Source organism: Petaurus breviceps, unplaced genomic scaffold, assembly GCF_028583685.1.
Source record: "Petaurus breviceps papuanus isolate PSGF00001 unplaced genomic scaffold, PetGlider_PUasm1.0 38, whole genome shotgun sequence".
Lineage (NCBI taxonomy): Eukaryota > Metazoa > Chordata > Mammalia > Diprotodontia > Petauridae > Petaurus > Petaurus breviceps.
In genome coordinates, this window is record NW_027186304.1 from 19,770,073 (window position 1) to 19,783,612 (window position 13,540).

Below are 13,540 nucleotides of genomic sequence, written 5' to 3' on the forward strand. Positions count from 1 at the left end.
GTGTGATCCGGGTGAGTGCTCTGCGTGATGACGCAAGCCGCACCGGGGGCGGAGTTCGGCAAGGGGAGGGAGGTGTGATCCGGGTGAGTGCTCTACGTGATGACGCAAGCCGCACCGGGGGCGGAGTTCGGCAAGGGGAGGCAGGTGTGATTCGAGAATACTGAAACTGCCTTAGCTGCGCGCGCGAGAGGAGGGAGTGGGACGGAAGCCGTACGGTGTTGGTTTGTTTCTCCAGGCTGACTCCGGGAGCTGCCGACCAGCCAACAGGTAGCCGGGCGCGGGGTCGCGGTGACCCACGGCGCCTATGGCGCACCGCTACCTGCTGCTCTCGGGCCGGGGCTGCTGCTGGTCCCGTGGTTTCCCTCTGCTCCCGCGGCAGCCGCCGCCCCCCTTTCTCCTCCTTTCCGGAGGCGCTGGCGGCGTGAGCCGCAGCAAGGGGCCCTGCCTCCGGACGGTGAGTCCCACGGTGCCCTGGGCCCTCCCTCTGCCGTCGGCTCCCAGCCTCTCCTCCTCGCTCGGGCCCGGCCCCCGCGCCCTCCGAGCCCTCGGGCCCTGCCCGAGAACCAAGGCCGAGGCGGCGTCAAGGTCACCCGCCGCTTCCTCGCCGCTTCGAGCGGAGCCCCCAGCTCCTAAGGCCGGCCTTGCGTCGCGCCCTCCATCCCGGTGCCTGTCTTCCGACTCCCTGGCCTGGCTCCGGGGCTGCGGAGTGGAAGCGCCCTGAGAGGTGGCGGAGTCCAGCCCCGGCAGCCCGCGGATGAGGAGACGGAGGCCAGGAAGGGCCCTGGTCCTTAACCCCAGACTTGGCCAGGAGGTCCGGGGTGCGAGCCTCTAGCACCGCAGACGTAGCCTGGAAGGGAGCAGTGTAGGTGCCCAGGAGGGAAAGTTATAGTAAGGAGAGGAAGCCCTTCCTTTTTTTTTCCTTCCTGCCTTTTATAGACTTGGCCCCATTCATTGCCTAAATTGTAGGAGCCCGTAGAATTACAGGTCTTGTAGCTGTAAGTGGACCGAGTGCTGCGCTTGGAGTCACTGGACCCGACTTTGAATCCTTGCCCTGCCACATGCTGTATGACCGTGAGCAAGTCACTTAACTTCTGTGGGCCTCAGTTTCCTCATCAGTAAAATGAGGAGGGTTGAATTAACTAAGGTTCCTTTCCAGGTCTAGATCTTTAAAGCTACCTAAGGTGGTGGAATCCTTGTACATGTTCCAGAACCAAAAAACTTAAGTGACTCGTCCAAGGTCACCTAACTCTAATCTCTCCTGTAAGACTTTGAGAGCTTTTTCACTTTTGGACGCTTTAGGTTGTCCTCTTGTTATCCATTAAAAAGAATATAACCTCATAGTAAAAACCAGATCTTCCCATTAAAAAAAAAAAACACCAACCCTTAACAAAAATTTCATTTAGTTTTTTTCCCCATGAAGACAGATGAGATTTTTTATATAAATTAAATTTTTTTTCTGTGATTGATTTTATGCAATTGTAGGCAAGAAAATGCTTACTAAGCTTAGCTAATGTATCTGTGTCATTTCTGCTTGGAATGAGACAAACCTGTACATTAAGTCAGAAAGGGGTGAGGAATTATTATTATTACCTTTCATTTAATTAGCCAAACAAATGTAAAGCTTTGTTTATCCTGCTTTCCACATCATTCTTTAACTGAATTCTACTTTTATCTCCTTTTCTGCTTGTATCCACCTTTTTTATCCCCTTTTTGTATTTCAGCCTCTGTCTCATACTGCTCTAATTGCTATCCTCTTGAATATTGAAAATAGGTCTCTGTCAGTTTAGAATCTGTAGTATCATTGAAGTCTACATAGTCTTCACAAAAATTCTCTTCATTCTTAGTGTCATGAATCTGAACCCTGAAGAGTTTCCCTAATATTTTAGCTTCAGAGCCTTCTGGTAAAGAACTAAACTGCCAAAATGATATTTCTAAAACATGTATCTAAACATGTCACTTGACTGTTCAGTAAACTCTAATACATCTCCCATTGCCATGCCTTCAAGAGCTCAAACACCATCTCCTACAAGAGTCCTTTTCTGATGCTCCAAACTTCTAGTGCCCTCCTTCAGTTAGCTATGAAAAATTTCTCTAGAGATAACCACTAAATCTTTAATTTGGAATTTTTTTCTGGAGTATTCTAGTTGATCTTTAAAAAAAAAAAATTCTATTTATGAACTTTCTGAACCATAAACAGACTTTGCAGTAGCCAAAGATCAAAAAAGATTATATGTGAAACTATGAACTTGAGTTTTTTAAAAGGATATAGTAAGTTTAAAAGGTAGCAACAAAATTCCCCTCTTAAACTTTTTATTCTCTTTTTTAAAAAATTGCACATTTATTGTTAAGTCTTTGTGACCCCATTTGGTATTTTCTTGGCAAAGATACTGGAGTGGTTTGCCAAAATTTTCTCCAGCCCATTTTACAGATGAGGAAACCGAGGCAAACAGGATTAAGTGATTTGTCCAGGTTCCCCTGGCTAGTAAGTATCCAAAGGCAGATTTTACTAAATAAGTCTTGGCCTGGCCTTCTATCCACTGCACCACCTAGCTTTCCTTTTGATGACTAAACAGAAACCTTCCCTTACAGTGAGTAGTATAGTTAAGCAAAGCAAAAGAACACATTGGCCATGTCAAAAAGTGTCTCATTCTGTCTGCATTAGTTCATACAAGTTCCCATGATCTTCTTAATCATATTATTTCTTTCTTATGGATCAACAATATTCCATTATATTCCTATATCACAATTTGTCCAATCATTCCACAGTGTTAGCACTTATTTTTTTCCAGCTACAATGAAAAGTGCTGCTTCACATCTTTTTGTACATATGAGTCATTTCCCTCCATGTTTGGCTTCTTCAGAGTACATGTCAACTACTGGTATCACTGGGTCAAAGAGTATACACCCATTAGTTCCTATTTGAATTCCAGTTGACCTTGATCCATAAAACATCTTCTATGTAGAGTCCTTTGTTAGGCATTGTGGAGATTATTAAAATAATTATGACATGGTCTGTATTCCTAAACAGATTGGAAAGACAAGACTCAAACATAAAGAATGTTTAATAATAATGCAAGGAAGTATTTGGTGAATGTCAGCTGAGACATACAAACAGAAAGTAATTTAAGCATTCAGGAAAGAAAGATCACTGTAGGTTAGAGTAGTTGGAATAGACTTCAGAGAGTCTGGATGGCTGGAAATTGATTAGAGGGAGAGGACAAAGGAAGAGTGTTGTCCTATAGCATGAACATAAGCAAGGAGAATGTGTTTTGAATGTAGTGTTGTAGTGTTTGGGAGAAAGTAAGGAGACCAGCATATTTTGAATGGAAGGTTCCTGTTAGGAAATGGTGGGAGATGAGTTTGGATAGTTAAGTCTGGTCTTGATGATAGAAGCTCTTAAATGCTATGCTAAGACATTTAGATATTATCCTTTAGTAGTGGGAATCCATTGAAGGTTTTTGAACCAGGGAGTATCATGATCAGCAGAGCATTTTGGGAAAATTAAAGTCAAGGGGGGAATGTGTAGATTTGGAAGAGAGAGGAAACTGAAGGTAGGGAGAGAAGGCTGTTTCAATAGACCAAGCATTAGGTGGCAGAGACCTGAACTGTGGAAGTGGGAATGAAAAGGAAAGGATAGAGTTGAGAGACACAAAAATTAACAATATTTGGTGACTGATTTGAATATAGAGAATTTAAGGCAAGAGAAGAATCAATAATAACTTCATAGTTTTGGGGCTGGGTGACTGACTCAGTGAATGTCATTTAAGTAGCTCTGTGATAAACACCTATGACCTATGGGATTCATAGGTTAAAATCACCATCTAAAATGTAGAGCATTACTGCCACATTGGGTCATACCAAAAGTTCCTCATACTCGATAGTCTCTCTTTGGCTAGTGCTCTAAAGCGTATTCTGTGGGAGGTTGTGGTTGACTTCCATAACACCTTAAAAGATTGGCTATATCCCTAAATGTCCCTCTCTTTCCAAAGTGATCTGTTATGGACATAATGTCCATTAATATAGATAAACTCTCTTGAATCTTTTTATATTTTCACCTTGTCTAGCATGAGTAAAGGGTAATGAGTTATATGAATTTACCCATATTATGTAAAAGTAGTATTTTTGCTGATTTATTTTAAGCTTCATTGTATAGCCTCTAGTTCTGGTACTTGTTGAATAAGGTCACATTCGCCATACCTATACCTTTCCTTTCCTACGTATAAATCTTTATCCCAACTTTCATCTTATCTTTCTAAACTCAAGTCGTAATTTTTTAGTCTACTGATATAGAAATCTCTTTCCCCTTAACCATCTTGGTTGTCCTTTTTGAATGTAGTACATAGTGTTTTTGTTGATCAAAAAGTCACCAGTGAAACAAAATTGACATCAATAAGGTTAAATTGGGGTAAATTTTTCATTTTATGATTAACCTTAGGATTCTTACCAAATTAAGATATTTATTTAACATGTTTTTGTTGGCATTACATGCCTTTGCAGTAATAATCTATTGAAATGCTTAAGTAGTGAGCTCCTCTAGTGCATTTAAAATAGAATCCAGTTTTTAAGTTATATACTACTCAGTAATTTCGATTTTATATTACAGGAAATACATCTAATGAGATGTGCTGTAACTTTTTTTAATTACTGTAACTAGTTTTTGTCATAGTTACAATATATCGGATAGCAAATGTAGCTAGTATAGCATTGTTACTGCTACTAGATCATCTCTACATTGAATCTGCTGATGTGTTTGTAGATGGAATTGTTTTTTAGTAAGGTTACTGTATACGTTTGCGTTTTAGACCTTGAAAATGAGTCAGCACTTGGTGTCACAGAATGTCTTTTCAGAGCAATTAATCAGGTAGTAGAAAAAGTAATGTATTATGAAAGACACTGATATACAGTGATAATAGAAAACTAAATAATAGTAATACTATATGCTGTGCATTTTGAATTGTTCTTTACTTCTAAAAGATGATTTATATTTATCTTCCAGTCCTAGAAAATCATATTGTTCTAGGATACTGAGAAATAAGTTTAGCCCCCTCCCTACAAAAATATAATTATATCATAAGATGATTAAATTTATAGTTTCGGAGAAAACTGAAAAGGCTAATTCAGTGAAGTGAGCACAATTAGAACAATTTATACAATAATAGTAATATTATAAAGAATTTAAGATAATAGAACTCTGTTCAGTACAGTGATAATTGACTCCAGAGGATTAAAGATGAGTTATGATACTCACCTCCTGCCAAAAGGCTTATGGTTTTAAAATGCAGAATGAGACATACATTTAAGTTATTCCATTTTTTGCAACTTTTTTTAAGGCTTTAAAAAAACTGCCTTCTATCTGTTCAGAGATTTTCATTTCAGCATTATATATAATTGCAAAAAAAAAAACAACCCACAAATCCAAACTAAGAACAACCAGAAGGTGTAACAGTAGAAAATATTTAAATTGCTTATTAATGTAATGGAAGACTGTAACGCAGTCTAACAAATATGAAGAATACAAAAAAAATCTAGAAATCTTTATTTAAAAATTAAAAAGTAGAATCAAAAGAATGAAATATGCACTTATGCCCATATAGGAGGAAAAATGAATAAAGCTTAATGGACAAAGAAGTCTGAATAGGACACTTAGCAGTAGTGAATGAAGAATTGTTAGGGTGCTTTTTGCATTGAAATGAATTAAACTATAATTAGCTACTAAGCAAGTTTAGTTTGTTATATTAATGTTAAGCTTTTAATAAGAAATTTAAAAGCGACAACAATAATAATAGCTAACATTTATATAATTCTTTAAGGTTTGCAAAGTACTTTACACATGTCATCTCATTTGATCCTCATAGCAGCCCTGGCAGGTACTATTATCCTTACCTATTTTACAGATAAGGAGACTGAGGCTGAAGGAGGTACCTTGCCCAAGGTCACAGCTAGTAAGTTTCTGAGGCAGGATTTGAACCCAGGTCTTACTGACTCCAAGTCCAACATGTTATCTGCTGTGCTACCTAACTGCCTCCAATACACCTTACATTTGTATAACAGTTTACAAAATGTCTTGCATGTGCATTATGCTCTTTGATGCTCACAGTTTTACATTGAGGGTAGGTATTATCTCTATTTTATGAATAAGAAAATAAATAGAAAGTGACTTGCTAAAATTTTTATATACCCAGTAAAATGAAAGATCTGGGACCAATACCCTAATTATCAAAGCCCTAATGAGTGCCCCTTTCATTCTAAAACATTACACCTTGACTGTTCCATTAATCATTCCCTTTTAGTCTTTGCCCACTATAGGAAGAAAGATCAAAGATTTAGAGCTGGAAGAGACCTTAGAGTTCATTAAACCCAATCATTTCATGTTAGAGTTGAGGACATTATGGTCCAGAAAGGTTTAAATGTTTCAGGTGACACAGCCAGGGAAGTGTCTGAGGCCAAATTGAAACATGGGTTTTCTTGTCTCCAACTCCAGCACTGCTGGCCTCTGGCCCTGTTGCATTCCATTTGATTAGCTTGATGATGCTAGAAGATCAGTGTCCTTATATTTGTTTTCTTTATCTTGATTGGCAATATTAAATGAAACGTATATGGCATCATCTTCATAAGTTAGTGATTATTATACTTCATATTTCAGCTCTATCGATATGCTAACACTCAGGTGACTCCCAGTAGAAGTTCTCTCTTGACAGATGTGATTGCTGTCTATCGAAGATTCTGTGCTCGACCTCCAAAAGGTAAACCCTTATGTATCATCACTAAGATCCTACACTGTCATCCTTGACTACCTTTTTTTTTTTTTAATAGAGCCATATCATTAGGTCTTAATGAGCCACCAGAAGACCAAATAGTATCATTTTACGTATGCAGGATATTAGTTTCATAAAGGTTTTGTTTACATGAATTACTAGCGTGCAGAAAACTGGTCCACTACAGATAAATAATAAGAATAATGATAACTCAGATTTACATAGTGCCTTAAAATTTACAAACTCTTGAGGTAGAGAATGTAAATATTACTATCATCCCTCTTACATATGAAGACACTCAGTCGTGGAGAGGTAAAATCACACAGATTCTTAGATTTAGAGGCCACAGTGCCTCCAGTAACTGAACGTGAATGTCCTGAGCCTTTGTTTGATTTCCTGTGTTGAGGAATGCTGCCCATTTCACTTTGAGATAGCTCTACTTGTTAGGAAGTTTTTTCCCTTATATCAAGCCTAAGTTCACCTCTTGGCAACTTATATCCATGGTATCTACTTCTACCCTTCAACCAAGCAGAACAAGTTTAATTTTCTTTTTTTCTTTTTGCATGATGATTCTTCAAATACTTCAAGACAGCTATCATGTTCCTAGTCTACTCTTCTTCTCGATAAACATTCCCTCTTTCTTCAGTTGAACTTTACAACTTGAGACCTTGTTATCTTCTTCTGGTTTCTCTCCACTTTGTTAAAACCTAGAATTGAACACAGCATATCAGATGTGATCTGACTAGGTCATGGCATAGCAGAACTGTCACTTGGATGCTAAGCCTCTCTCATTGCAATTTAAAATTAAGGTGCCACCTAGCATTTGCTGACTCATGTTGAGTTTGTGGTCCAGCAATAGCCCCAGGTAGTTTTCAGACAAATTGCTCTCCAGTTATGCTTTTGCTGTCTTGTACTTTACATTTCTCCCCATTAAGTTTCATCTTACTAGTTTCATCCCAGTGTTCATCCTGTTTTTTTTTTTATTGCTGTCGTCTGTTATATTAACCATTCCTCCAGCTTTGTGTCTGTCATCAACAGACTTGATAAACGTGCCATCTATGTTTTTATCTAAGTCTTTATTAAAAATATTCAACAGTATAGTACCTAGTAGATATTCTTAAGGTCCTCCATACAAATTTACAGCACACCATTAATTATCACTTTGTATCTCTCCATTCAACCAATTTTAGAGCCATCTGTTTGTACTTAAATACATGCTACATCTCTATCTGTTACATAAGAATACATGAAGGACTTTATCAAATGCTATGCTGAAATCTAGGTCAACTATTCAACATCACTCAGGTCTGCCAGTTTTGTAATCCTATTTAAAAAGAAAGTAAAATTAGTTTGGCATGGTCTGTTCTTGATGGTACCTTGCTGGTCTTTTGGAGTCACTGCTTTCTTTTATAGGTGATCATTATTTTCTTTTTTAGATGTTTTCTAAATGCCTTTTGTCATTAAAGGGGCTAGAATTTTGCTGTTAATCAAAATAAAGTGCATTCGTCTTTGATTTACAGACTCATTCTCAGCTGAGGACCTTGCCTCATACTTAACGGAAAAAGTCGTGGCCATTTGCCTAGCAAAGGACTCTCGGTTCTTCCCTCCTCCTTATTTTACTTTATTCGGATCTATTTCCCCATCTCCTCTTTCACACCTTTTTCTTTTTTAGAGGGCAGCTGGGGTTAAGTGACTTTCCCAAGGTCACACAGCTAGCTATTGTGTTAAGTGTCTGAGGCCAGATTTGAACTTAGGTCCTCCTGATTGCAGGGCCGGTGCTCCATTCAACACCTTTTTCACATATAGAAGCGACCCTTGTCCTTACCAAGGCAAACCACTTCCTAGTACACCCTTGATCCCATTTCAAATTGTCTTCTCCAGCAGATTGCTTTATCTGATATCTTTACTCTTGTTAATCTTCTCTCCTGGTTGCTTCCCTGCTGCCTTTACCAGCTTCCAACCTCATTGTTTAATGGAAACTGCTCTCTCCAAAGTTGCTAATGGTCTCTAACTGCCATACCTACAAGCCTTTTCTCCCTGTATTCTTTTTAACAACATTTTAGCCTTTAACACTGTCAATCACTCTTTTCTCTTGAATATTCTTTTTTCTCTAGGTTTTTGCAGCATTTCTCTCTCCTGCTTCTCATTTATCCTTTCTAATAATTCCTCATTCTCATTTGTTGGATCTTATTACAGGTCATGCTCACTAACTGTTTGTGTCCCCCAAGGCTCTGTCTTGGCCCATCTTCTTTTCTCCCTCCACACTGTCTTACTTGATGATCTTATTTGTTCCCAAGATTTCAGTTATCAGCTCTATGCACATAGTTCTCAGATCTGTTTATTCAATCCTAATTGTTCTCCTGACCTTCAGTCTCACATCATCTGCTCCTCTTGGATATATTGAATTGGATGTCCCATAGACATCTTAACCTCACCATGTTTGAAATTTGTTCTACCCATCCCCACCCCTGTCCCCCATAGCTACTACTTTTCCAAATTTCCCAAATACTGTTGAGGGTGCTTCCATTTCTCTCCTCACTTGAGTAATTCCACAAAGTTATTAAAATGAATTTTCTAAAGCTCAGGTCTGCCTATGTTATTTTGCTGCTCAGTAAACTCTGGTGACTCTGTTTTACTTACATAATCAAATATCAAATCCTCTGTTTGGCTTCTAAAGCCCTTTTATATACTTAGTTGTTAACTTACTAACTGTGTTTTATTTTTTAATTATCTTTCAATGATCACTGAAGTGGCTTATTAATCACATTTACCAGTTTTTTAGGTATGTAGTTCCTCTGGACCAAGTTATTTGAATTCACCCAGGGCAGTCATTTTTGTTGCATTATTTTTAGTCCAGCGCTCATTCTTCTTGACAGATATAGGAATTGGACACTGTTGCCTTGTCTCTGTTTTTCCATCTTCTGGCTCCTAGATTCCTGATATGAGCATATATCCTTGTTCTTTTAAATAAATTTTTAATAATTTTTCTTTTTATATCACTTACGTTTCCAAATATATCCCTCTCCCATTGAGCCATTCCTTATGATGAGGGGAAAAAAAAATTCGTCAAAACTAACCAACATATCAGAAAAGTCTGATATTATATGCAGCATTCCATACCTGTTGTTCCCCACCTCTGCAAAGAAACAGGGAGAGGTGTCAGCCAGTGTTACCAATTATTTATTAAACACTTGCTGTGTGCTAGGCACTGTGCTGTATACTGGAAATACAAAGAAAGAGAAAAACAATCCTTGCCTTCAAGGAGTTTATGTTTTAGTGGGGAAGACAGCATGGGAATAAGTAGGTATGTACAAAATAAATACAGAGAAAGAGAAGGTAATTCAAGAAAGAAAGGCATTAGCAGGTGAGTGCTCTACCCTCTTGTAGAGGTAAGATTTGACCTGAATGTTGGAGTAAGTCAGGGAAACTGAGAGGTGGAAGTGAAGGGACAGAGCATTCCAGACTTGGTGCAAAGTCAAGAAGATGGGAAATGGAGGGTCCTGTTTGAAGATCTGCAAGCAGGCCAGCATTGCTTATTATAGATTGTAGAGGGGAGTAAAGTCAGATGACTAGAAGGATAGGAAGGAGCCAGTATGAAGGGCTTTAAATGCCAAAAAGAAGGGTTTATATTTGATTCTGGAGTTTATAAAGAGCTCCTGGAGCTCACAGAGCAGAGGGTGGGTGACTCAATCAGACCTTCACATTAGAAAAATCACTTTGAAAGCTAAGTGAAGGATGAATTTGAATGGGGAGGGACTTGGGGCAGTGACACCAGGTATCAGGCATTCAAATTAGTTTAGGTGAATGGTTATGAGGGATTTAACTAGGATTCTTCTCATTTGTCTTTTTTTGAACCAAGCTTGGTTATGATAATTTTGTAGCATTGAGGTTTAATCGAGTGATGTTCCTTCCATTTTCATTTTTGTAGTCATTGTGGAGCGTATATTCTTAATATACGATTTTTCCTCTCATCCCCTTTTTATTTATCATGTTTCTTTTGGATAACATATACCCTTCCAGAGCTATAGTCCTATTATTAGTCTTATCTCGCCAAGTCTCAGCGATATTTCTGAGGTAAAATTTGTCTCTTCGCATAATTACCTGTAGTTTTTTCTTCTTGTTAGTCATGTTTTGTACATTTGTGTTTAATCGTCTTAGGTACTGGCTTCTTTGTTGGACTTTCTCTGTGAACTTGTGTGTATCTCAACTATTTTTTCTTTATCCTACATTATAGTTATTTTCTTGCCCATACACACAAGCATCCCCGTTTTGAACCTCAGTTTTTGCTAATATTGCTAAATAAAACCCTTTTCTATTATTTTAAGTTTTCTTCACAAACCTCAGTTTATCCTGTCTTTAGTTCATATTTTGCCTGTCACTTATTAGCTGTGTGACTGGCCAAGTTATTTGATCTCTCTTGCCTCAATTTTATCATTTCTAAAGTAGGTTTTAATAATAGCACCCACCTCTTCAAATTCTTGTGAGGATTTAGTAAGATCAAATACATAAAGCTCTTGGCAAACATGAAAGCACTATATAAATGCTAGCAATTTTTTTTATGAATTAGACATATACAGTTTTATAGATTGTAGGGAAGGATTGCTTGTATCTCACTCTGAGTAAATTTCATGAAATACTAAATGCTAGTAGATAAAAAAATTTCAGCTTGAATTTTCCTTTTTCTTTCTATAACAGGATTTGAAAAATACTTTCCTAATGCAAAGAACAAAAAGAAAGCTAATGAATCTAAAGAGCCTGTGGAAGAAACAAAAGGTACCTTTTTAATATTAAAATGAATATTTAACTTATTTCCCAAAGTCTTCGAGGCTATGGCAAATTTCTGGAAGGACATGAACCACAATGGCATGAAATTAGCAGACATGGGAGAGGGGGGCAGAGACATTGAAAAAAACTTCCAAATTGGTAAGAATACAGATCCATTTGAAAATCTGAGAGTTATAAAGTTTTTCTCCAGTCCATGTAATGGATGGACCATTGTCCTTAAAGGCTGAGATAGTAGAACCCAAGCACTGGCGGGTCCTGTCAATTCTAACAAGCTTTGAGTTCAGGTCCAGCAATGGAGTTTGTCTGTTGTTCAAAGATTAGCCTAGTTAGGTTTGGAAAGGCTTATTAGCTGTGCTTGACTGATTAGTGATGGATTTTTCAGTCATAGTCTCAAAGACCAGCTATTCAGTTATATGTGTTTGCATCTCCGTTGGTAGCAGGAATATCCATGCTGATTAAGTTTTTAAAATAGCAAAAGTATTTTACCCATGGCCCATGACCTTAAAATTGAATTCCTTTGTTTTCATAGATCATAAAAATTATTAATAAAGTAACTTTTCAAGCTATAGATTAAGGTAACCTAGGGTAAAGCTTAGAGCTACTGTTTTTCTACTGAATAAATGATACTAATGGCTAATTTATAAAAAAGGTAACAATGACCAATTTGTAATACTTGCATGTAAAGATACTTGACCTACTTTATGAAAAGAAAGGAGTATTTTGCCTAACTAGATCTGGAAACTAAATCAGGTTTTTAAATTATATTTTTGTGTCTTGTACTTTTCTAGATCAGTATTGGACATATCAGGCAAATTAAAAATGACTTGCCCATGTGAAGTTGAGTGTGTCTGATCATTTCTGAGAGAGCATGTTATCTCACTTCATTGTGGGAAAAATGAATGGAAAATTGTAGAATTTTCATTGGACAGAGAAGGAGTTCCTCGAGCATTTTTAAGAAGGAGAGATAATATTAGATACTGACCACCCAGCTTTTAGTCTTGAGACCTGATTTTAAAACTTCTTTGATCATTTGACAAAATAATTTTTCCTCAGGATATTTAATAGTTGCTGTTGAGAGCTATCATGAAGTGTTTTACAGATGAAATCTAGTACTATTTAAAAATATATTGTACATGGAGTCTGAAATGCTTTTGTGCTTTTTTTTTTTTAATTAACAGAAGCAAAGCCATCTAGTACACAGCGCCCTTCTGGAGGAGGAGGGGGTGGAAAACGAGGTGGCAAGAGAGATGACTCTCATTGGTTTTCCAGGTTTCAGAAGGTTTGATTTCATACTCTGTTCAATTCTGAGTTCCTTTTTCTTATAATGTTATAGAAGTAACTGCAGAAAAGATTTTAAAGCATTCGTAGTATTTGGGGGAAACTCTTCCTAGCATATTTTATTTCACTTCTTGTTCATCTTTCTACAGTAAGTTTTATTTTGTGGGGCTTTGTTTTCCCTTTGTGTGTTTTACAGGGAGACATTCCATGGGATGACAAGGAATTCAGAATGTATTTTATTTGGAGTGTTCTGTCTTGGGCTGTTATCATGTTTTACTTTTTCTTCAAGAATTCTGGGAGAGAAATCACTTGGAAGGACTTTGTTAATAATTATCTTTCCAAGGGAGTGGTAAGTAAGATCTGGGATAAGAATGGTTATAGTGATTGAAATGTATGATAAGAAGATAAAGTAGGTGGATTTGATTAATAAAAATGATAGAACAACCAATAAGGTACCTTTTCTAGTGGAAATTAGACTCTGTGTGGTAATGGCACTACTGCTGATAATGCTATAAAGACATCCCTGGTTTTCAGAAAAGCTGAGATGTGATAATCCAGAAAGAGACAAAACACAGTGATTTGTTCTACATAAAAATCTTTACTTTATAAAAGTACTTAACCATAGTATTTCTTTAAGTCATAAGCCCTTTTAATTCATTTAAAATGATTTAACTTAGAAAAATTCAATTTAAATATAGCTTTCCAGAAACATACATTTTACA

General features: G+C 37.5%; 1 protein-coding gene across 1 annotated transcript in view; it reads left to right on the forward strand.

The window, feature by feature from the left end:
• The first annotated feature begins 86 nt into the window (after positions 1 to 86).
• AFG3L2 (AFG3 like matrix AAA peptidase subunit 2) overlaps positions 87 to 13,540 on the forward strand; it is a 54,117-nt gene continuing 40,663 nt past the window's right edge. The window contains exons 1-5 of the mRNA XM_069099614.1: positions 87 to 454; positions 6,644 to 6,743; positions 11,451 to 11,528; positions 12,719 to 12,819; positions 13,015 to 13,167. Coding sequence (XP_068955715.1) covers positions 305 to 454; positions 6,644 to 6,743; positions 11,451 to 11,528; positions 12,719 to 12,819; positions 13,015 to 13,167 — 582 coding nt within the window. The 5' untranslated portion in view covers positions 87 to 304. The remainder of the gene's footprint in view (positions 455 to 6,643; positions 6,744 to 11,450; positions 11,529 to 12,718; positions 12,820 to 13,014; positions 13,168 to 13,540) is intronic.